The 25,004-nt window shown below is 46.0% G+C and overlaps 1 protein-coding gene across 2 annotated transcripts; it reads left to right on the forward strand.

Moving 5' to 3' along the window:
- The first annotated feature begins 94 nt into the window (after positions 1 to 94).
- On the forward strand, positions 95 to 24,993 carry OLFM2 (olfactomedin 2). Of its 2 annotated transcripts, none has more exons than XM_072919964.1 (6): positions 95 to 241; positions 8,959 to 9,108; positions 14,502 to 14,657; positions 17,012 to 17,231; positions 18,508 to 18,614; positions 22,384 to 24,993. In XM_072919964.1, the coding sequence occupies exons 1-6, from the start codon at positions 179 to 181 to the stop codon at positions 23,059 to 23,061; spliced, it is 1,374 nt and encodes a 457-aa protein (XP_072776065.1). In that variant the 5' UTR covers positions 95 to 178; the 3' UTR covers positions 23,062 to 24,993. The 2 variants fall into 2 exon arrangements, with proteins under 2 accessions (XP_072776065.1, XP_072776064.1); XM_072919963.1 differs by lacking the exon at positions 95 to 241 and adding an exon at positions 1,875 to 2,758.
- The last annotated feature ends 11 nt before the right edge of the window (positions 24,994 to 25,004 follow it).

The following is a 25,004-nucleotide window of genomic DNA, read 5'->3' on the forward strand; positions in this document are numbered from 1 at the left end:
TTTAGGAGATTTTTTTTTTTTGGGCGTTTCCGCGGCTGCGCAGAAGCTCCGGAGGGGGGGGGGGAGGGGGGGCGAGGATTTTTGGGGGGGGGGTTGGGGAATTTTAATTTTTTTTTAATTTTGGGGGGTCGTGGAGGATTTTTTGGGGGGATTTTGGGGGTTTTTGGGGGCGGTCAGGATGAGCTTCCCCCCCCTCAGCCTCTTCCTCCTCTTCCTCTTCTTCCTCCTCCGCGCCAGGCAGGTAAGGGCGGGAATTTTGGGAATTTTTTTGGGATTTTTTTTGGGTTTTTTTGGAGGGGGGAGGGGGAGGGGGAGCGGCGGGAATTTTGGGAATTTCGGGGATTTTTTTAGGGAATTTTTTGGGGGGTTTTTTTGGGCGGGAATTTTGGGAATTTTTTTAGGGGGAATTTTTTGGGATTTGTGGGGTTTTTTTTTTGGGGGGGAGGAGGGGGAGGGGAGCGACGGGAATTTTGGGAATTTTGGGAATTTTGGGAATTGCGGCGCTGGGTGTGGCCGTGGGGGGAGGGGAGCGCGACACGGGGGGGGGGGGGGAAGGAGCTCTGCCAAAACCTCCAAAATTCCCCCCCAAAAAAACCCAAAATAATCTCCAAAACCCTAAAAATCCCCCCCAAAAAAACCTCCAAAATTCCCCACCAAAACCACCCAAATTTCCCCCAAAAAAATCTCCAAAACCTCCCCAAAAAAACCTCCAAAAACTCCCAAAATTCCCTCGAAAACCACCCGAATTTCCCCAAAAAAATTCCCCCAAAAAACTCCAAAATTTGGGATTTTTGGGGGTTCCGGTCCCCGAAATTTGGGATTTTTGGGGGTTCCGGTCCCCAAAATTTGGGATTTTGGGAGGTTCCGGTGCCCAAAATTTGGGATATTCGGGGGTTACCGCCCCGAACCCGCCCCGGTTCCGCCCCCGGTGCCGGTCCCGCCCCATTTCGGGGCCGGCGGCGACGTCACCCCCGCGCCCGGTACCGGCACCGGAACCGGCACCGACACCGGTACCGACATCCCCGGGCCCGGTACCGGCACCGACACCGGTACCGACATCCCCGGGCCCGGTACCAGCACCGGAACCGGCACCGACACCGGTACCGACATCCCCGGGCCCGGTACCGGAACCGACACCGACACCCCCGGACCCGGTACCGGCACCGGAACCGGCACCGACACCGGTACCGACACCCCCGGGGCAGCTCGGAGCGGGCCCGGAACCGGCACCGACACCGGTACCGACACCCCCGGGCCCGGTGCCACCCCCGGAGGGGTTTTGGGGCTCCCGGTACCGCTTCAGAACGGCGGGGGCGGCTCCGATCGGGTCGGTACCGGCTCCCGGTGCTCCCCCGCCCCGCCCGTTTCCCGGTGCCGCGGTTTAACAGCGTGGAGCTCTGACAGAACCGCTCCCGGTACCGATTCCCGGTGCCGATAGAACCGCTCCCGGTACCGATTCCCGGTACCATCCCCAATTCCCGGTCCCGATTCCCGGTCCCGATTCCCGGTCCCGATTCCCGGTGCCACCCCCAATTCCCGGTCCCGATTCCCGGTGCCACCTCCGATTCCCGGTATCGATAGAACCGGTCCGGGGACCGATTCCCGGTGCCACCCCCGACTCCCGGTACCGATTCCCGGTACCACCCCCAATTCCCGGTACCGATTCCCGGTACCACCCCCGACTCCCGGTCCCAATTCCCGGTCCCGATTCCCGGTGCCGATTCCCGGTGCCAATTCCCGACTCCCGGTACCGATTCCCGGTGCCACCCCCAATCCCCGGTGCCACCCCCGACTCCCGGTCCCGACTCCCGGTACCACCCCCGATTCCCGGTCCCGATTCCCGGTGCCACCCCCGACTCCCGGTACCGATTCCCGGTCCCGACTCCCGGTCCCGATCCCCGGTGCCGCCCCCGCCTCCCGGTCTCGATTCCCGGTGCCACCGCCGACTCCCGGTACCGATTCCCGGTCCCGACTCCCGGTCCCGATCCCCGGTGCCACCCCCGCCTCCCGGTCCCGACTCCCGGTACCGATTCCCGGTGCCACCCCCGACTCCCGGTACCGATTCCCGGTGCCACCCCGAATCCCCGGTGCCACCCCCGAGTCCCGGTACCGATCCCCGGTGCCACCCCCAATCCCCGGTGCCACCCCCGATTCCCGGTATCGATAGAACCGGTCCGGGGACCGATTCCCGGTACCACCCCCAATCCCCGGTACCACCCCCGAGTCCCGGTACCGATTCCCGGTGCCACCCCCGCCTCCCGGTCCCGACTCCCGGTGCCACCCCCAGTCCCCGGTACCGATTCCCGGTGCCACCCCCAATCCCCGGTGCCACCCCCGACTCCCGGTACCGACTCCCGGTCCCGACTCCCGGTACCGATTCCCGGTACCGATTCCGGTACCACCCCCGCCTCCCGGTACCGACTCCCGATACCACCCCCGCCTCCCGGTCCCGTTCCCGGTCCCGTCCCGCCTCTCCCCGCGGCGGGAAGGGAAGGGGCGGCAGGAGAGCGAACCGGGAAGCGGGGGGGGCTCTCCCGGCGCTGCTGCCGGTTCCCGGTGTCACCGGGGGGGGGTGGGTGTGTGATGGGCGCTGCCGGTGCCGGTGCCGGTGCCGGTGACGATGACGGTGCCGCTGCTGAAGATCGGGGCCGTGCTCAGCACCATGGCCATGGTCACCAACTGGATGTCCCAAACGCTCCCGTCGCTCGTGGGGCTTAACGGCACCGCCGTGTCCCGGGCCGGCACCTCGGAGAAAATCGTGAGTCACCCCCGGTACCGGCGGCGGGAACGGCCGAACCGGCACCGATCGGTTTTGGCGTTTTTTGGGTTTTTTTTTGGGTTTTTTTTGGGGTTTTTTTTGGGGCTGCGCTCAGGAGATGCGGCAGAAATGGGGGAGGGGTGAGTGGGGAAACCCCCCCCCCCCTCCGGTGGTTACCGGTGCACCGGGACCCCCCAAAATCCCCACCGGGACCCCCCAAATCCCCCCAAAATCCCCCCGGTTTTGGCCCCCCCCCGTCCCCCGGTATCCCCCAAATTTTGGGGACCCCCCTCCCCCAAAAATCCCCTCGGGACCCCCCAAAATCCCCCCGGGAGCCTCAAAAAATCCCCCCGGGACCCCCCAAAATCCCCCCGGGACCCCCCAAAATCCCCCCGGTTTTGGCCCTTCCCCCTCCCGACATCGTCCCGGGCCTCCCCCAAATTTTGGGGACCCCCTCCCCCAAAAATCCCCTCGGGACCCCCCAAATTTCCCCCCGGGAGCCCCAAAATCCCCCCGGGACCCCCCAAAATTCCCCCCCCCGGGGTCCCTCCCGGGCATCCCCCAAATATTGGGGACCCCCCCAAAAATTCCTCCCAATACCCCCAAATTTTAGGAACCCCCCCCAAAAATTCCTCCCAAAACCCCCAAATTTTAGGAACCCCCCCCAAAATTCCTCCCAAAACCCCCAAATTTTTAGGAACCCCCCCAAAAATTCCTCCCAAAACCCCCAAATTTTAGGAACCCCCCAAAAATTCCTCCCAAAACCCCCAAATTTTAGGGACCCCCCCCAAAATTCCTCCCAAAACCCCCAAATTTTAGGGACCCCCCCCAAAATTCCTCCCAAAACCCCCAAATTTTAGGACCCCCCCCAAAAATTCCTCCCAAAACCCCCAAATTTTAGGGACCCCCCCCCAAAATTCCTCCCAAAACCCCCAAATTTTAGGAACCCCCCCCAAAAATTCCTCCCAAAACCCCCAAATTTTAGGGACCCCCCCCCAAAATTTCCTCTCCAATTCTTCTCCCCTCTTCCCAAAATTTTGGGAATTTTGGGATCCCCTCCCCCCAAAATTTTGGGGTCACCCCAGGAATTCCCCCTCAATTTTTTTTTTTTTTTTGGGGGGGCCGCTCCCCAATTTTTGGGGGAAATTTTGGGAATTTTGGGGTGAAAATTCCTTTTTTTTTTTTCTTGGGAGCCGGGGAATTTTGGGAATGGGAGGAAAATTTGGGATAATTTTGGATAAATCCCAAAAATTCCCGATTGGAATTTGGGGGGGGGGGGAATTTATTTTAATTATTTTTTTTAATTTTTGGGGGTTTTTTAGGGTTTTTTTGGGGCTTTTTTTAATATTTTTTTGCCTTTTGGGCTCATATTCCAAAATTTCCTCACCTGTCAATCAACGCCGCGGGGTAATTAGCGGCTGCCGGACGTTAATTAGCGCCTCATTAACCACCCTTGTCCCTCATTAATCACCGGGAATAAAAAAAACAGGAATGGGCAGAAAACAAACAAAAAAAAATTGGATTTTTAAAAAGTTTTTTTTTCCGGATTTTTTTCCCTGACTTTCCCAAAAGGATCTGGGGATTTAAGGAGAAAATTTGGGATTTGGGGAGAAAATTTGGGATTTGGGGAGGAAAAAAATGGGATTTGGGGAGAAAATTTGGGATTTGGGGAGAAAAAAAATTGGGATTTGGGGAGAAAAAAAATTGGGATTTGGGGAGGAAAAAAAATGGGATTTGGGGAGAAAATTTGGGATTTGGGGAGGGAAAAAATTTGGGATTTGGGGAGGAAAAAAAATGGGATTTGGGGAGAAAAAAAATTGGGATTTGGGGAGGAAAAAATTCCCCTTTTTTTCGCCCCAAATCCCGCCTCCACCCCTGAGAAATTCTCATTTTTTCCCCAAAAAAATTCCAAATCCCATGGGGAAAATTCCCTTTTTTTCCCCCCAAATCCCGCCTCCATTCCCTGAGAAATTCTCATTTTTTTCCCCGTTTTTCTCCCAAAAAAATCCCAAATCCCGAATCCTTGGAAAATTCCCTTTTTTCCCCCTTTCCCACCACTTTTTTCCACATTTCCCCCCCTTTTTTTCACTTTTTTCCCCATATTTTTTCCTCATTTTTTTCCACTTTTTCCCCCTTTTCCCCATTTTTTTCCTTCCATTTCCCCCCTTTTTTTTTTCCCCATTTTTTCCCTTTTTCCCCCATTTTTTTGCCCATTTTCCCCCCATTTTTTACCCATTTTTCCCCTTTTTTCCCCCATTTTTCCCCCCAAATCCCTCCCAGCGCCTCCCCCCCGGGCCAGGCCGCTCTCATGAATTATTCATCACCTCCCCCTCATTAATTATTCATTCAGCGCGCCCTCATTAATTATTCATGAGCTCCTCATTAAGGATTCGCGGCGGCGCCACAGGGTGGGGGAGGGGCTGCGGCTGCTCCCGGTTTTTTTTTTTTTTTAATTTTCGGATTTTTCCTTTTTTTTTGGGTGAAAAAACGGCGATTTTGGGGCCGCAGCCATGAGGGGAAATTCCTGAGGTTTATTCCCAATTTTTTTTTGGGGGGGGGGAGTTTATCCCGAATTTTTGGGGGAATCCTGGAGGGATTTTCCTTTTTTTTTTTTTTTTAATTATTATTTTTTCCTGTGACGTCAGCACGGTTGTGACGTCATCTGCCAGCGAATGGGGGGAAAAGGGGGAAATGGGAGAAAAAGGGGGAAAAATGGGGAAAAAGAGGGAAAAATGGGGAAAAATAGGGAAAAAGGAGGGAAAATGGGGGAGAAATGGAGGAAAAGAAGGGAAAAATGAGAGAAAAAGAAGGAAAATAGGGAAAATGGAAGGAAAAGAGGAGAAAATGGGAAAAATGGGGGAAAATGGGGGAAAAGAGGGGAAATGGGAGAAAAAGTGGGAAAATAGGGAAAAATAGGGGAAATTGAGAAAAAGAGGGAAAAATGAGGGAAAAAAGGAAAATGGGGGAGAAAGAACGAAAATCAGGAAAATGGGAGGAAAAGAGGAAAAAATGGGGAAAAAGAGGGAAAATAGGGAAAAATAGGGGAAATTGGTAAAAAGAGGGAAAAATGAGGGGGAAATGGGGGAAAAGAGGAAAAAATGGGGAAAAATTGGGAATAAACAAGGGAAAACAGAAGGGAAGAAGGTGACAAGAGAGAAAAATGGGAATAAACGGAATTTTGGGCTGGGGATTCTCTGGGAAATGGGAATTTCCGGATCATGCCGGGGGTTTTTTGGGTAATTTTGGTATTTTTGGTGATTTTCCAGATCCTTTTTCCAGAGCCCGTTCGGGAGCTGGTGAAAAAGAGGGAAAATGGGTGGAAAAGAGGAAAAATGGGGGGGAAACAGAGGAAAAATAGGGAAAAAAGAGGGAAAATTGGGAAAAATGGGAGAAAAATGAGGGGAAAGAGGGAAAATTGGGAAAAATGGGAGAAAAATGAGGGGAAAGAGGAAAAATGGGGGGGAAACAGAGGGAAAATAGGAAAAAAAGAGGGAAAATTGGGAAAAATGGGAGAAAAATGGGGGGAAAGAGGGAAAAATGGGGGAAAAGAGGAAAAATGGGGGAAAAGAGGAAAAATAGCAGAAAAAGAGGGAAAATTGGGAAAAATGGGAGAAAAATGGGGGGAAAAGTGGGAAAAATGGGGGAAAAGAGGAAAAATGGGGGAAAAGAGGAAAAATAGCAGAAAAATAGGAAAAATTGGGAAAAATGGGAGAAAAATGGGGGGAAAAGTGGGAAAAATGGGGGGAAAAGAGGAAAAATGGGGGAAAAGAGGAAAAATAGCAGAAAAAGAGGGAAAATTGGGGAAAATGGGAGAAAAATGGGGGGGAAAGTGGGAAAAATGGGGGGAAAGAGGGAAAAATGGGGGAAAAGTGGAAAAATAGCAGAAAAAGAGGGAAAATTGGGAAAAATGGGAGAAAAATGGGGGGAAAGTGGGAAAAATGGGGGAAAAGAGGAAAAATGGGGAAAAGAGGGAAAATTGGGAAAAATAGGAGAAAAATCAGGGGAAAGAGGGAAAAATGGGGGAAAAGAGGAAAAATAGCAGAAAAAGAGGGAAAATTGGGAAAAATGGGAGAAAAATGGGGGAAAAAGTGGGAGAAATGGGGGAAACAGAGGAAAAATAGGAAAAAAAGAGGGAAAATTGGGAAAAATGGGAGAAAAATTGGGGAAAAGTGGGAAAAATGGGGGAAAAGAGGAAAAATGGGGGAAAAGAGGAAAAATAGCAGAAAAAGATGGAAAATTGGGAAAAATGGGAGAAAAATGGGGGAAAAGTGGGAAAAATGGGGGAAAAGAGGAAAAATGGGGGAAAAGAGGAAAAATAGCAAAAAAAGAGGGAAAATTGGGAAAAATGGGAGAAAAATGGGGGGAAAAGTGGGAAAAATGGGGGAAAAGTGGGAAAAATGGGGGGAAAGAGGAAAAATAGCAGAAAAAGAGGGAAAATTGGGAAAAATGGGAGAAAAATGAGGGGAAAAGTGGGAAAAATGGGGGAAAAGAGGAAAAATGGGGGAAACAGAGGAAAAATAGGAAAAAAAGAGGAAAAATTGGGGAAAATGGGAGAAAAATGGGGGGAAAAGTGGGAAAAATGGGGGAAAAGAGGAAAAATGGGGGGAAATAGGAAAAATAGCAGAAAAAGAGGGAAAATTGGGAAAAATGGGAGAAAAATGGGGGGAAAAGTGGGAAAAATGGGGGGAAAAGAGGAAAAATAGCAGAAAAAGAGGGAAAATTGGGAAAAATGGGAGAAAAATGGGGGGAAAAGTGGGAAAAATGGGGGAAAAGAGGAAAAATAGCAGAAAAAGACGGAAAATTGGGAAAAATGGGAGAAAAATGAGGGGAAAGAGGAAAAATGGGGGAAACAGAGGAAAAATAGCAGAAAAAGAGGGAAAATTGGGAAAAATGGGAGAAAAATGGGGGGAAAAGTGGGAAAAATGGGGGAAAAGAGGAAAAATGGGGGAAAAGAGGAAAAATAGGAAAAAAAGAGGGAAAATTGGGAAAAATGGGAGAAAAATGGGGGGAAAAGTGGGAAAAATGGGGGAAAAGAGGAAAAATGGGGGAAAAGAGGAAAAATAGCAGAAAAAGAGGAAAAATTGGGAAAAATGGGAAAAAATGGGGGGAAAAGTGGGGAAAATGGGGGAAAAGAGGAAAAATGGGGGAAAAGAGGAAAAATAGCAGAAAAAGAGGGAAAATTGGGAAAAATGGGAGAAAAATGGGGGGAAAAGTGGGAAAAATGGGGGAAAAGAGGAAAAATAGGTGGAAAAGAGGAAAAATGGGGGGGAAACAGAGGAAAAATAGGAAAAAAAGAGGGAAAATTGGGAAAAATGGGAGAAAAATGAGGGGAAAGAGGGAAAAATGGGGGAAAAGAGGAAAAATGGGGGAAAAGAGGAAAAATAGCAGAAAAAGAGGGAAAATTGGGAAAAATGGGAGAAAAATGGGGGAAAAGTGGGAAAAATGGGGGGAAAGAGGAAAAATGGGGGAAAAGAGGAAAAATGGGTGGAAAAGAGGAAAAATGGGGGGGAAACAGAGGAAAAATAGGAAAAAAAGAGGGAAAATTGGGAAAAATGGGAGAAAAATGAGGGGAAAGAGGGAAAAATGGGGGAAAAGAGGAAAAATGGGGGAAAAGAGGAAAAATAGCAGAAAAAGAGGGAAAATTGGGAAAATGGGGGGAAAAGTGGGAAAAATGGGGGAAAAGAGGAAAAATAGCAGAAAAAGAGGGGAAAATGGGAAAAATGGGATAAAAATGGGGGGAAAAGTGGGAAAAATGGGGGAAAAAGAGGGAGAAATAGGGGAAAAGAGGAAAAACTGGGGGGAAAAGAGGAAAAACTGGGGGGAAAAGAGGGAGAAATGGGGGAAAAGAGGAAAAATGGGGAAAAGAGGAAAAATGGGGAAAATGGGAGGAAAATAGGGAAAAATGGGGAGAAAAAGAGGGAAAAATGAGAAAAAAGAGGAAAAATGGGGGAAACAGAGGAAAAATAGGAAAAAAAGAGGGAAAAATGGGGGAAAAGAGGAAAAATGGGGAAAATGGGAGGAAAATAGGGAAAAATGGGGAGAAAAAGAGGGAAAAACGAGAAAAAAGAGGAGGGAAACAGAAGGAAAAAAGGTGAAAAGGACAAAAATGGGAATAAACTGAATTTTGGGCTGGAGATTCTGTGGGATATGGGAATTTCCAGATGATCCCGGGTTTTTTTTTGGGAATTTTGTTTTTCCAGACGCTTTTCCAGAGCCCCGACGAGGGTTGGCAGGTTTTCACCTCGGCGCAGGCTCCGGATGGAAAATGTCTCTGCACCGCCGTGATTCCCGTGCAGGGATCCTGCTCCAGGGACCTGCGCAGCCTCCAGCTCCGGCAGCTGCTGGAAAAGGTGGGAATTCCCAAAAAAATCCGGGATTTGGGATGAATTCATCGGTGGGAACGCGTTAATTAATGTGGGGTTTGTGTATGAGTGGGTTTGTGTCGGCAGTGAAGGGGTTAATTGGGTCGGGATTGGGGTGAAAATCCCTGCGAGATTCCAAGGATGAGAATCCCAAAAATCCCAAAAATCCCCAAAATACCAAAAATCCCCAAAATCCAAAAAATCCCCAAAATCCCCAAAATCCCCAAAATCCCCAAAATCCCGAATTTTGCCTCCATCCCTGGGAAATTCCCCCTTTTTTTCCTCCTTTTTTTGGGGGATTTCTGGGATTTTCCAAGTCAAAAATTCCTGAGGGATTCCAGCTCCTGGAAAAGGTGGGAATTCCCAAAAAAATCCGGGATTTGGGATTAATTCATCGGTGGGAGCGCGTTAATTAATGTGGGGTTTGTGTCGGCAGTGAAAGGGTTAATTGGGTCGGGATTGGGGTGAAAATCCCTGCGAGATTCCAAGGATGAGAATCCCAAAAATCCCCAAAATCCCAACATCCAAAAAACCCCAAAATCCCAAAAATCCCAAAAATCCCCCAAAATCCCCAAAATCCCCGAAATCCCCCAAATCCCCAAAAATCCCAAATTTTGCCTCCATCCCTGGGAAATTCCCCCATTTTTTCCTCCATTTTTTGGGGGATTTCTGGGATTTTCCAAGACAAAAATTCCCGAGGGATTCCAGCTCCTGGAAAAGCTTGGGAATTCCCAAAAAAATCCGGGATTTGGGATTAATTAATTCATCGGTGGGAACGCGTTAATTAATGTGGGGTTTGTGTCGGCAGTGAAAGGGTTAATTGGGTCGGGATTGGGGTGAAAATCCCTGCGAGATTCCAAGGATGAGAATCCCAAAAATCCCAAAAATCCCAAAAATCCCAAAAATCCCCAAAATCCTCAAAATCCCCAAAATCCCAAAAATCCCCAAAATCCCCAAAATCCCAAAAATCCCCAAAATCCCCAAAATCCCCAAAATCCCAAAAATCCTAAAAATCTCCAAAATCCCAAAAACCTCAACATCCCAAAAATCCCAAAAATCCTCAAAAATCCCCAAAAATCCCCAAAAATCCCCAAAAATCCCCAAAATCCCAAAAATCCCCAAAATCCCCAAAATCCCCAAAATCCCCAAAATCCCAAAAATCCCCAAAATCCCAACATCCAAAAATCCCCAAAATTCCAAAAATCCCCAAAATCCCCAAAATCCCCAAAATCCCCAAAATCCCCAAAATCCCCAAAATCTCAACATCCCAAAAATCCCCAAAATCCCCAAAAATCCCAAAAATCCCCAAAATCCCAAAAATCCCCAAATCCCAAAAATCCCAAAAATCCCCAAAATCCCAAAAATCCCAAAAATCCCCAAAATCCCCAAAATCCCAAAAATCCCCAAAATCCCAAAAATCCCCAAAATCCCAAAAATCCCAAAAAATCCCAAAAATCCCCAAAATCCCAACATCCCAAAAATCCCCAAAAATCCCCAAAATCCCCAAAATCCCAAAAACCTCAACATCCCAAAAATCCCAAAAATCCCCAAAAATCCCCAAAAATCCCAAAAATCCCCAAAATCCCAAAAATCCCCAAAAATCCCCAAAAATCCCCAAAAATCCCCAAAATCCCAAAAATCCCCAAAATCCCCAAAATCCCCAAAATCCCAAAAATCCCCAAAATCCCAAATGTTGCCTCCATCCCTGGGAAATTCCCCCATTTTTTCCTCCATTTTTTGGGGGATTTCTGGGATTTTTGGGGATTTCCCGAGTCAAAAATTCCTGAGGGATTCCAGCTCCTGGAAAAGGTTGGGAATTCCCAAAAAAATCCGGGATTTGGGATTAATTAATTCATCGGTGGGAGCGCGTTAATTAATGTGGGGTTTGTGTCGGCAGTGAAAGGGTTAATTGGGTCGGGATTGGGGTGAAAATCCCCAAAATCCCAAAAATCCCCAAAAATCCCCAAAAATCCCAAAAATCCCAAAAATCCCAAAAATTCCCAAAAATCCCCAAAAATCCCAAAAATCCCAACATCCCAAAAACCCCCAAAATCCCAAAAATCCCAACATCCCAAAAATCCCCAAAATCCCCAAAATCTCAACATCCCAAAAATCCCCAAAAATCCCCAAAATCCCCAAAATCCCAAAAATCCCCAAAATCCAAAAAATCCCAAAAAATCCCCAAAATCCCAACATTCCAAAAATCCCAAAAATCCCAAAAATCCCAAAAATCCCCAAAATCCCAAAAATCCCCAAAATCCCCAAAAATTCCCAACATCCCAAAAATCCCCAAAATCCCCAAAATCCCAACATTCCCAAAATCCCCAAAATCCCCAAAATCCCCAAAATCTCAACATCCCAAAAATCCCCAAAATCCCCAAAATCCCCAAAATCCCAAAAACCTCAACATCCCAAAAATCCCAAAAATCCCCAAAAATCCCCAAAATCCCAAAAACCCCAAAATCCCCCAAAATTCCAAAAATCCCCAAAATCCCCAAAATCCCAAAAATCCCCAAAATCCCAACATCCCAAAAAACCCCAAAATCCCAAAAATAAAAAAATCCCAAAAATCCCCAAAATCCCAAAAATCCCAAAAATCCCCAAAATCCCCCAAAATCCCAAAAAACCTCAACATCCCAAAAATCCCAAAAATCCCCAAAATCCCAAAATCCCCAAAATCCCAAATTTTGCCTCCATCCCTGGGAAATTCCCCCATTTTTTCCTCCATTTTTTGGGGGATTTCTGGGATTTTCCAAGTCAAAAATTCCTGAGGGATTCCAGCTCCTGGAAAAGGTGGGAATTCCCAAAAAATCCAGAATTCGGAATTAATTCGTTGACCATAATGAACCTCATTAATTACCATTATTAACCCCATTAATTACCATTATTAACCCCGTTAATGACCATGATGAACCTCATTAATTACCATTATTAACCCCATTAATTACCATGATGAACCCCATTAATGACCAGGATTAACCCCATTAATTACCATGATGAACCCCATTAATGACCAGGATTAACCCCATTAATTACCATTATTAACCCCATTAATGACCATGATTAACTCCATTAATGACCAGGATTAACCCCATTAATTACCATGATGAACCCCATTAATTACCATGATGAACCCCATTAATTACCATGATGAACTCTATTAATATCAATGATTAAACCCATTAATTACCATAATTAACCCCATTAATTACCATAATTAACCCGTTAATGACCATTATTAACCCCATTCATATCCATTACTAACCCCATTCATGACCATGATGAACCCCATTAACCATCACAATTACCCTATTAATGACCACGATTAACCCCATTAATGACCATGATTAACCCCATTAATTACCCTAATTAACCCATTAATTAACCCCTCAGGTGCTGAACATCTCCCAGTCCATGGAGGTGCTGGATCTGCGCACGTTCCGGGACCTGCAGTACGTGCGGAACACCGAGGCGCTGATGAACTCCCGCGATTACCCCATTAATGACCATGATTAACCCCGTTAATTACCCTAATTAACCCATTAATTAACCCCCCAGGTGCAGAACATCTCCCAGTCCATGGAGGTGCTGGATCTGCGCACGTTCCGGGACCTGCAGTACGTGCGGAACACCGAGGCGCTGATGAACTCCTGCGATTACCCCCGTTAATGACCACGATTAACCCCATTAATTACCCTAATTAACCCATTAATTAACCCCCCAGGTGCAGAACATCTCCCAGTCCATGGAAGTTCTAGATCTGCGCACGTTCCGGGACCTGCAGTACGTGCGGAACACCGAGGCGCTGATGCACTCCCGCGATTACCCCCGTTAATTACCATGATTAACCCCATTAATTACCCTAATTAAGCCATTAATTAACCCCCCAGGTGCAGAACATCTCCCAGTCCATGGAGGTGCTGGATCTGCGCACGTTCCGGGACCTGCAGTACGTGCGGAACACCGAGGCGCTGATGAACTCCTGCGATTACCCCCGTTAATGACCACGATTAACCCCATTAATTACCCTAATTAACCCATTAATTAACCCCCCAGGTGCAGAACATCTCCCAGTCCATGGAAGTTCTAGATCTGCGCACGTTCCGGGACCTGCAGTACGTGCGGAACACCGAGGCGCTGATGCACTCCCGCGATTACCCCCGTTAATTACCATGATTAACCCCATTAATTACCCTAATTAAGCCATTAATTAACCCCCCAGGTGCAGAACATCTCCCAGTCCATGGAGGTGCTGGATCTGCGCACGTTCCGGGACCTGCAGTACGTGGCGCTGATGAACTCCTGCGATTACCCCATTAATGACCACGATTCTCCCCGTTAATGACCATGATTAACCCCATTAATTACCCTAATTAACCCATTAATTAACCCCCCAGGTGCAGAACATCTCCCAGTCCATGGAGGTGCTGGATCTGCGCACGTTCCGGGACCTGCAGTACGTGCGGAACACCGAGGCGCTGATGCACTCCCGCGATTACCCCCGTTAATTACCATTATTAACCCCATTAATTACCCTAATTAAGCCATTAATTAACCCCCCAGGTGCAGAACATCTCCCAGTCCATGGAGGTGCTGGATCTGCGCACGTTCCGGGACCTGCAGTACGTGCGGAACACCGAGGCGCTGATGCACTCCCGCGATTACCCCCGTTAATTACCATTATTACCCCTGCTAATTACCCTAATTAAGCCATTAATTAACCCCCCAGGTGCAGAACATCTCCCAGTCCATGGAGGTGCTGGATCTGCGCACGTTCCGGGACCTGCAGTACGTGCGGAACACCGAGGCGCTGATGAACTCCCGCGATTACCCCCGTTAATTACCACGATTACCCCTGCTAATTACCCTAATTAACCCATTAATTAACCCCCCAGGTGCAGAACATCTCCCAGTCCATGGAGGTGCTGGATCTGCGCACGTTCCGGGACCTGCAGTACGTGCGGAACACCGAGGCGCTGATGAACTCCCGCGATTAGCCCCGTTAATTACCATTATTAACCCCGTTAATTACCCTAATTAACCCATTAATTAACCCCCCAGGTGCAGAACATCTCCCAGTCCATGGAGGTGCTGGATCTGCGCACGTTCCGGGACCTGCAGTACGTGGCGCTGATGAACTCCCGCAATTACCCCCGTTAATTACCACAATTACCCCTGCTAATTACCCTAATTAAGCCATTAATTAACCCCCCAGGTGCAGAACATCTCCCAGTCCATGGAGGTGCTGGATCTGCGCACGTTCCGGGACCTGCAGTACGTGCGGAACACCGAGGCGCTGATGCACTCCTGCGATTACCCCCGTTAATTACCATTATTAACCCCGTTAATTACCCTAATTAAGCCATTAATTAACCCCCCAGGTGCAGAACATCTCCCAGTCCATGGAGGTGCTGGATCTGCGCACGTTCCGGGACCTGCAGTACGTGCGGAACACCGAGGCGCTGATTCGGGCTCTGGACTCGCGCCTCCGCGGCGCCTCCGAGGGGCACCGAGCGCTCAGCGCCCGCAGCTTCCAGGTGGGAAAATTCCCATTTTTTCATCCCAAAAATCCCCAATTTCCATCCCAAAAATTCCCAATTTCCATCCCAAAAATTCCCACTTTCCATCCCTTTAACCCCCTGATTTATCCCGTAATTTTTCCCTAATTTATTCCATATTTTCCTCTCATTTATTTCATATTTCCCCTCATTTATTTCGTATTTTCCTCTCATTGATTCCATATTTTCCCCTCATTTATTCCATATTTTCCCCTCATTAATTCCATATTTTCCCCTCATTTATTCCATATTTTCCCCTCATTTATTCCATATTTTCCTCTCATTAATTCCATATTTTCCCCTGATTTATTCCATATTTTTCCCCAGTATCCGAAAGAACAAAAAAGCAAATCCCGGGATTTTGGGACGGATTTTCCCGATTTTTTTTCCCTACAGGATTTAATGCAAATCCTGGGATTTTGGGGCTGATTTTTCCCAATTTTTTCCCTACAGGATTTAATGCAGATCCTGGGATTTTGGGGCTGATTTTTCCCAATTTTCTGGGATTTTTGGGATTAATTTTTCCCATTTTTTCCCTGCAGGATTTAATGCAGATCCTGGGATTTTGGGGCTGATTTTTCCCGATTTTCTGGGATTTTTGGGATTAATTTTCCCCATTTTTTCCCTACAGGATTTAATGCAGATCCTGGGATTTTGGGGCTGATTTTTCCCAATCTTTTTCCTTCTGGATCTAAAGATGAATCCTGGGATTTTGAGATTATTTTTTCCCAATTTCTTGGGATTTTGGGATTGATTTTTCCCAATCTTTTTCCTTCTGGATCTAAAGATGAATCCTGGAATTTTGAGATTAATTTTTCCCAATTTCTTGGGATTTTGGGGCTGATTTTTCCTGATTTTTTCCCTGCAGGATTTAACGCAAACCCCGGGATTTTGGGACGGATTTTTCCTGATATTTTTCCCTGCAGGATTTTGTGCAAATCCTGGGATTTTGGGGCTGATTTTTCCCGATTTTCTGGGATTTTTGTGACCAATTTTTCCCATTTTTTCCCTACAGGATTTAATGCAAATCCCGGGATTTTGGGGCTGATTTTTCCCGATTTTCTGGGATTTTGGGGATTAATTTTTCCCATTTTTTCCCTACAGGATTTAATGCAGATCCTGGGATTTTGGGACCGATTTTTCCGATTTTTTCCCTACAGGATTTAATGCAAATCCTGGGATTTTGGGGCTGATTTTTCCCGATTTTCTGGGATTTTTGGGATTAATTTTTCCCATTTTTTCCCTACAGGATTTAATGAAAATCCTGGGATTTTGGGACGGATTTTTCCCGATTTTCTGGGATTTTTGGGATTAATTTTTCCCATTTTTTCCCTACAGGATTTAATGAAAATCCTGGGATTTTGGGACAGATTTTTCCTGATTTTTTTCCCTGCAGGATTTAATGCAAATCCTGGGATTTTGGGGCTGATTTTTCCCGATTTTCTGGGATTTTTGGGATTAATTTTTCCCATTTTTTCCCTGCAGGATTTAATGCAAATCCTGGGATTTTGGGACGGATTTTTCCTGATTTTTTTCCCTGCAGGATTTAATGCAAATCCTGGGATTTTGGGGCTGATTTTTCCCGATTTTCTGGGATTTTTGTGACCAATTTTTCTGGATTTTTTTCCCTACAGGATTTTGTGCAAATCCTGGGATTTTGGGACGGATTTTTCCTGATTTTTTCCCGGCAGGATTTAATGAAAATCCTGGGATTTTGGGGCTGATTTTTCCCGATTTTCTGGGATTTTTGGGATTAATTTTCCCATTTTTTCCCTACAGGATTTAATGCAAATCCTGGGATTTTGGGGCTGATTTTTCCCGATTTTCTGGGATTTTTGGGATTAATTTTTCTGGATTTTTTTCCCTGCAGGATTTTGTGCAAATCCTGGGATTTTGGGACGGATTTTTCCTGATTTTTTTTCCCTGCAAGATTTAATGAAAATCCTGGGATTTTGGGACGGATTTTTCCTGATTTTTTTCCCTGCAGGATTTAATGAAAATCCTGGGATTTTGGGGCTGATTTTTCCCGATTTTCTGGGATTTTTGGGATTAATTTTTCCCTACAGGATATAATGCAGATCCTGGGATTTTGGGGCTGATTTTTCCCGATTTTCTGGGATTTTTGTGACCAATTTTTCTGGATTTTTTTCCCTGCAGGATTTAATGCAAATCCTGGGATTTTGGGGCTGATTTTTCCCGATTTTCTGGGATTTTTGTGACCAATTTTTCCCATTTTTTCCCTACCTGATTTAATGCAAATCCTGGGATTTTGGGGCTGATTTTTCCCGATTTTCTGGGATTTTTGGGATTAATTTTTCCCATTTTTTCCCCAGGACCTGAAGGAGAAGATGCGGGAGCTGCTGCCGCTGCTGCCGGTGCTGGAGCAGTACAAGGCGGACTCGAGGCTCATCGTGCACCTCAAGGACGAGGTCCGGAATCTTTCGGGAATTCTCTTGGAAATTCAGGAAGAAATGGGAGCCTACGACTACGAGGAGCTGCAGCAGCGGGTGCTGCTGCTGGAGGCGCGGCTGCACGCCTGCCTGCAGAAATTGGGTACAAAAATCCAAAAAAAAGTAAATTTTTGGCTCAAATCCTAAAAAAAACCCCCGTGGAAATCGGCCCAGAAATCATCAAAATCCCTCTCTGAAATCTGCCCCAAAACGGCAAAAATCTGCCCCAAAAATGGTCTCAAAAATCTTCTCAAAATGTCTCTGAAATTCCCCCAAAAAACACCCAAAAATCCCCCCAAAAATCCCCCAAAAATCCCCCAAAACCCACCCAAAAATCCCCCCAAAAATCCCCCAAAACCCACCCAAAAATCCCCAAAACCCACCCAAAAATCCCCCCAAAAATCCCCCAAAACCCACCCAAAAATCCCCAAAACCCACCCAAAAATCCCCCCTAATTCCCCTTTCTCCCAATTTTCCAAGTCCCTGATTTTCCCCTAATTCCCATTTTCCAAATCCCTGATTCCCCCTAATTCCCATTTTCCCCAATTTTCCAAATCCCTGATTCCCCCTAATTCCCATTTTTCCCAATTTTCCAAATCCCCGATTCCCCCTAATTCCCATTTTCCCCAATTTTCTAAATCAGATTACCCTTTAATTCTGATTTTCCCTAATTTTCAATTCCCCCTAATCCCCATTTTTTCCCAATTCCCCCATTTTCCCCCTAATTCCCATTTTTCCCAATTTTCCACATCCCCGATTCCCCCTAATTCCCATTTCCCCCCAAATGCCTGATTTTCCCCTAATTCCCATTTTTTCCCAATTTTCCCAATCCAATTTCCCTTTAATTCCCATTTTCCCCAATCCCTGATTTCCCCTAATTCCCATTTTCCCCAATTTTCCACATCCCCGATTCCCCCTAATTCCCATTTCCCCCCAAATGCCTGATTTTCCCCTAATTCCTATTCTTCCCAATTTTCCAAATCTGATTTCCCTTTAATTCCCATTTTCCCCAATCCCTGATTTCCCCTAATTCCCATTTTTCCCAATTTTCCCAATCCAATTTCCCTTTAATTCCCATTTTCCCCAATCCCTGATTTCCCCAAATTCCCATTTTTCCCAATTTTCCCAATCCAATTTCCCTTTAATTCCCATTTTCCCCAATCCCTGATTTCCCCTAATTCCCATTTTTCCCAATTTTCCCAATCCAATTTCCCTTTCATCCCCATTTCCCCCCCACTTTTCCCCATCCCCGATTCCTCCTAATCCCCATTTTTGCCCCATTTCCCAATTCCCTGATTTCCCCCCAAATTCCCATTTTCCGAATTCCCGGATTTTGGATTTTTTTCCCGATTTTTCCCGATTTTTCCCGATTTTTCCAGGCTGTGGGAAGCTGACGGGGGTCAGCAACCCCGTCACCGTCCGCGCCTCGGGATCGCGCTTCGGCTCCTGGATGACGGACACGATGACGCCCAGCGCCGACACCCGGGTGAGGGATCCCCAAAAAACCAAAAAATTGGGATTTTCCCCCAAAAATTTGGGGGATTCGGGAGGATTTTGGGACGACGATGGCTGAAAATCGATGGATTTGGCACCTGGAATGGGAATCAGTTTTGGGGTGTCTTTGGGGTTCCCAAATGATGGATTTGGGATTTGGCACCTGGGATGGAATCGAAAATCCCTCCCGAATTCTCCCAAAATTTTCTGGGGGTCCTCAAATCTTGGATTTGGGATTTGAGGAAGATTTGGGACAATCCATTTCCTCCATTTGAACCCCATTTCTGCTCGTTTGAACCCCATTTCCACCAATTTTAACCCCATTTCCTCCATTTAAACCCCTTTTCCACCCATTTTAACCCAATTTCCTCCATTTTAACCCTTTATCCTCCAATTTTAACCCCATTTCCTCCATTTTAACCCAATTTCCTCCACTTTAACCCCATTTCCTCCATTTTAACCCCATTTCCTCCATTTTAACCCAATTTCTTCAATTTTAACCCCATTTCCTCTATTTTAACCCCATTTCCTCCATTTTAAACCTCTTTCCTCCATTTTAACCCCATTTCCTCCAATTTTAACCCTTTATCATCCAATTTTAACCCCATTTCCTCCACTTTAACCCCATTTCCTCCACTTTAACCCCATTTCCTCAATTTTAACCCCATTTCCACCAATTTTAAACCCCTTTCCTCCATTTAAACCCCATTTCCTCCATTTTAACCCCATTTCCTCCAATTTTAACCCCATTTCCTCCAATTTAACCCCATTTCCTCCATTTTAACCCTGTTTTCTCAATTTTAAACCCATTTCCTCCACTTTAACCCCATTTCCTCCAATTTTAACCCTTTATCCTCCCATTTTAACCCCATTTCCTCCATTTTAACCCCATTTCCTCCAATTTAACCCTTTATCCTCCATTTTAACCCCATTTCCACCCACTTTAACCCAATTCCCTCCATTTTAACCCCATTTCCTCCACTTTAACCCCATTTCCTCCATTTTAACCCCATTTCCTCCATTTTAACCCCATTTCCTCCAATTTAACCCTTTATCCTCCCATTTTAACCCCATTTCCTCCAATTTTAACCCCATTTCCTCCATTTTAACCCCATTTCCTCCAATTTAACCCTTTATTCTCCAATTTTAACCCCATTTCCTCCATTTTAACCCCATTTCCTCCACTTTAACCCCGTTTCCTCCAATTTTAACCCCATTTCCTCTATTTTAACCCCATTTCCTCCATTTTAACCCAATTCCTCCAATTTTAACCCTTTATCCTCCACTTTAACCCCATTTCCTCCAATTTAACCTTTTATCCTCCAATTTTAACCCCATTTCCTCCACTTTAACCCCATTTCCTCCATTTTAACCCCATTTCCTCCATTTTAACCCCATTTCCACCCATTTTAAACCCCTTTCCTCTAATTTTAACCCAATTTCCTCCATTTTAACCCAATTCCCTCCATTTAAACCCAATTCCCTCCATTTAACCCCATTTCCTCTGTTTTAACCCCACTTCCACACACTTTAACTCCATTTCCTCAATTTTAACCCAATTTCTTCAATTTTAACCCTTTATCCTCCCATTTTAACCCCATTTCCTCAATTTTAACCCCATTTCCCCCCAATTTAACCCCATTTCCTCAATTTTAACCATTTATCCTCCCATTTTAACCCCACTTCCACCCACCTTAACCCCATTTCCTCCATTTTAACCCAATTTCTTCAATTTTAACCCTTTATCCTCCCATTTTAACCCCATTCCCTCCATTTTAACCCCATTTCCTCCAATTTAACCCTGTTTATTCCACTTTAACCCCATTTCCCCCCACTTTAACCCCATTTCCTCCATTTTAACCCCGTTTCCTCCATTTTAATCCAATTTCCTCCACTTTAACCCCATTTCCTCCAATTTTAACCCTTTATCCTCCAATTCTAACCCCATTTCCTCCATTTTAACCCTGTTTTCTCCATTTCAACCCCATTTCCACCAATTTTAAACCCCTTTCCTCCATTTAAACCCCATTTCCTCCACTTTAACCCCATTTCCACCCATTTAAACCCCATTTCCTCCATTTTAACCCCATTTCCTCCAATTTAACCCTTTATCCTCCAATTTTAACCCCATTTCCTCCATTTTAACCCAATTTTCTCCATTTTAACCCCATTTCGTCCAATTTAACCCTTTATCCTCCAATTTTAACCCCATTTCCTCCCACTTTAACCCCATTTCCTCCATTTTAACCCCATTTCCTCCATTTTAACCCCATTTCCTCCATTTCAACCCCATTTCCACCCACTTTAACCCTGTTTCCTCCACTTTAACCCCGTTTCCTCCACTTTAACCCCATCTCCTCCATTTTAACCCTTTATCCTCCAATTTAACCCTTTATCCTCCAATTTTAACCCTTTATCCTCCAATTTTAACCCCATTTCCTCCAATTTTAACCCCATTTCCTCCATTTTAACCCAATTTCCTCCACTTTAACCCCGTTTCCCATTTTAACCCCATTTCCTCCACTTTAACCCCATTTCCTCCATTTTAACCCCATTTCCTCCACTTTAACCCCATTTCCTCCAATTTTAACCCTTTATCCTCCAATTTTAACCCCATTTCCTCCAATTTTAACCCTTTATCCTCCAATTTTAACCCTTTATCCTCCAATTTAAACCCCATTTCCACCCACTTTAACCCTATTCCCTCCATTTTAACCTCATCTCCTCCATTTTAACCCTTTATCCTCCAATTTTAACCACATTTCCTCTATTTTAACCCCATTTCCTCCATTTTAACCCCATTTCCACCCACTTTAACCCCATTCCCTCCATTTTAACCCTGTTTATTCCATTTTAACCCCATTTTCTCACACTTTAACCCCATTTCCTCCATTTTAACCCCATTTCCTCCATTTTAACCCCATTTCCTCCACTTTAACCCCATTTTCTCCACTTTAACCCCATTTCCTCCAATTTTAACCCTTTATCCTCCAATTTAACCCTTTATCCTCCAATTTTAACTCCATTTCCTCCATTTTAACCCCATTTCCTCCACTTTAACCCCACTTCCTCCAATTTTAACCCTTTATCCTCCGATTTTAACCCCATTTCCTCCACTTTAACCACAATTTCTTCAATTTTAACCCTTTATCCTCCCACTTTAACCCCATTTCCTCCAATTTTAACCCTTTATCCTCCAATTTTAACCCCATTTCCTCTATTTTAACCCAATTTCCTCCATTTTAACCCCACTTCCACCCACTTTAACCCAATTTCCTCCATTTTAACCCCATTTCCTCCACTTTAACCCCATTCCCTCCACTTTAACCCCATTTCCTCCACTTTAACCTCATCTCCTCCATTTTAACCCCGTTTCCTCCACTTTTAACCCTTTATCCTCCAATTTAACCCTTTATCCTCCAATTTAATCCTTTATCCTCCAATTTTAACCCCATTTCCTCCACTTTAACCCCATTTCCTCCAATTTTAACCCTTTATCCTCCATTTCCTCCAATTTTAACCCTTTATCCTCCATTTCCTCCAATTTTAACCCTTTCTCCTCCACTTTAACCCTTTATCCTCCAATTTTAACCCTTTCTCCTCCAATTTTAACCCCATTTCCTCCATTTTAACCCAATTTTCCCCCTTTTTACCCCCATTTTTCCCCTTTTCACCCCCATTTCTCGTCTTTTTACCCCCATTTTTCCCCTTTTTCCCCCCATTCCCCCTTTTTTTTCCCCCCATCCCCTCTCCCTCCCCAGGTCTGGTACATGGACGGCTACTTCAAAGGCCGCCGCGTGCTGGAATTCCGCAGCCTCGGCGACTTCGTCTCCGGCCAAAACTTCGTCCAACACCTCCTCCCTCACCCTTGGGCCGGCACCGGCCACGTCGTCTTCAACGGTTCTTTGTACTACAACAAATTCCAGAGCAACGTGGCCGTGCGCTACCACTTCCGATCTCGCAGCGTTTTGGTGCAGCGCACCATCGCCGGCGCCGGTTACAACAACACCTTCCCCTACTCCTGGGGCGGCTTCTCCGACATCGACTTCATGGTGGACGAGAACGGCCTTTGGGTGGTCTACACCACCAACCAAAACGCCGGCAACATCGTGGTGAGCCGCGTGGACCCGCAGACCTTGGAGGTGTTGAGGAGTTGGGACACCGGTTACCCCAAGCGCAGCGCCGGCGAGTCCTTCATGATCTGCGGCGTTCTCTACGTCACCAATTCCCACCTGGCGGGCGCCAAGATTTATTTCGCTTATCACACGAACACTTCCAGCTACGAGTACACCGATATCCCATTCCATAATCAGTATTCCCACATTTCCATGCTGGACTACAACCCCCGCGAGAGGGTTCTCTACACCTGGAACAACGGCCACCAGGTCATCTACAACGTCACGCTCTTCCACCTCATCGACACGGCCGGGGAGCTCTGATGGCTGGTGGCAGAGAAAATTCCCGAATTTTTGGTTTCCGCGCTTCCCACAATTTCACTCCTGGATGTGGCCAAAGGGGGAGAAAATTCCCGAATTTTTGGTTTCCGCAATTTCCCTCTTGGATGTGGCCAAAGGGAGAGAAAATTCCGGAATTTTTGGTTTCCGCGCTTCCCACAATTTCCCTCTTGGACATCATCGATTCCCGAATTTTTGGTTTCCGCGCTTCCCATAATTTCCCTCTTGGTTGTGGCCAAAAGGGACAGAAAATTCCCAAATTTTTGGTTTCCACACTTCCCATCTTGGATGTGGCCAAAGGGAGAGAAAATTCCGGAATTTTTGGTTTCCGCGCTTCCCGCGCTTCCCCTCTTAGACGTCGCCGATTCCCGAATTTTTGGTTTCCACAGTTCCCACTCTTCCCCTCTTGGGTGTGGCCAAAGGGACAGAAAATTCCTGAATTTTTGGTTCCCGCACTTCCCCTCTTGGATGTGGCCAAAGGGGAGAGAAAATTCCCGAATTTTTGGTTTCCGTGCTTCCCACGCTTCCTTTCTTGGACGTCGCCGATTCCCGAATTTTTGGTTTCCACAGTTCCCTCTTGGATGTGGCCAAAGGGGAGAGAAAATTCCCGAATTTTTGGTTTCCGCGTTTCCCACTTTTCCCCTCTTGGACATCATCGATTCCCGAATTTTTGGTTTCCACAGTTCCCACAATTTCCCTCTTGGATGTGGCCAAAGGGGAGAGAAAATTCCCAAATTTTTGGTTCCCGCGCTTCCCCTCTTGGATGTGGCCAAAGAGGAGAGAAAATTCCCAAATTTTTGGTTCCCGCGCTTCCCCTCTTGGATGTGGCCAAAGGGGAGAGAAAATTCCCGAATTTTTGGTTTCCGCGCTTCCCGCTCTTCCCTTCTTGGATGTGGCCAAAAGGGAGAGAAAATTCTGGAATTTTTGGTTTCCGCGCTTCCCACGCTTCCCCTCTTGGATGTGGCCAAAGGGAGAGAAAATTCCCAAATTTTTGGTTTCCGCGCTTCCCCTCTTGGGTGTGGCCAAAAGGGACAGAAAATTCCCAAATTTTTGGTTTCCGCGCTTCCCATAATCTCCCTCTTGGGTGTGGCCAAAGGGAGAGAAAATTCCCAAATTTTTGGTTTCAGCGCTTCCCACAATTTCCCTCTTGGATGTGGCCAAAAGGGACAGAAAATTCCGGAATTTTTGGTTTCCGCTTCCCCTCCGCCATCGGCGCCATTCCGGAGGGACGCGGGGACGAAATTCCCACTTTTCGCCTTGTCCCAAACTCAAATTCTTCTTTATTCCCGTTTTTTCGCACCTGTGTTCCCTTTTCCCTCTTTTTAAATCTTTTTCCCCTCTTTTTAAATCTTTTTTTCCTCTTTTTTATCTTTTTTCCCTCTTTTTTTCTTGTTTCCCCTCTTTTTAAATATTTTTTCCCTCTTTTTTCCACTCTTTTTTTACTTTTTTCCCTCTTTTTAAATATTTTTTCCCTCTTTTTTCCACTCTTTTTTTACTTTTTTCCCTCTTTTTAAATATTTTTTCCCTCTTTTTTCCACTCTTTTTTACTTTTTTCCCTCTTTTTAAATATTTTTCCCTCTTTTTAAATCTTTTTTCCCTCTTTTTTCTCCCTCTTTTTTTTGCCTTTTTCCCCCTCTTTTTAAATTTTTTCCCTCTTTTTTTCTATTTTTTCCCTTTTCCCCCCTTTATTTCCCCATTTTTCCCCCCAGCTCACTGGATATTTTTTTTCCCAATTCTGCGATTTTTCTCCCCATTTTTCCTCCTTCTCCTTGGTTTTTCCGGAATTCCATCGGATTCGTGGCGCATGGAGCTGCTCTGCCTTGGATTTTTCCGTATTTTTTTTTTGGGGATGATATTTTGGGGCCAAATTCCATCTTTATTTCAATGGCAAATAAATTTAAAAAAATCTCTCTGGCACTTGGTGGGAG

This window comes from Taeniopygia guttata, chromosome 30 (genome assembly GCF_048771995.1).
Source record: "Taeniopygia guttata chromosome 30, bTaeGut7.mat, whole genome shotgun sequence".
NCBI lineage: Eukaryota > Metazoa > Chordata > Aves > Passeriformes > Estrildidae > Taeniopygia > Taeniopygia guttata.

Bases quoted from the DNA above. Each gene is read 5' to 3' on its own strand.
- OLFM2 (XM_072919963.1), top strand. From the start codon at position 2,621: ATGACGGTGCCGCTGCTGAAGATCGGGGCCGTGCTCAGCACCATGGCC. The intron at 14,658-17,011 runs GTGGGAAAATTC...TTTTTTCCCCAG, and splicing joins TCAGCGCCCGCAGCTTCCAG to GACCTGAAGGAGAAGATGCG. The intron at 18,615-22,383 runs GTGAGGGATCCC...CTCCCTCCCCAG, and splicing joins CGCCCAGCGCCGACACCCGG to GTCTGGTACATGGACGGCTA.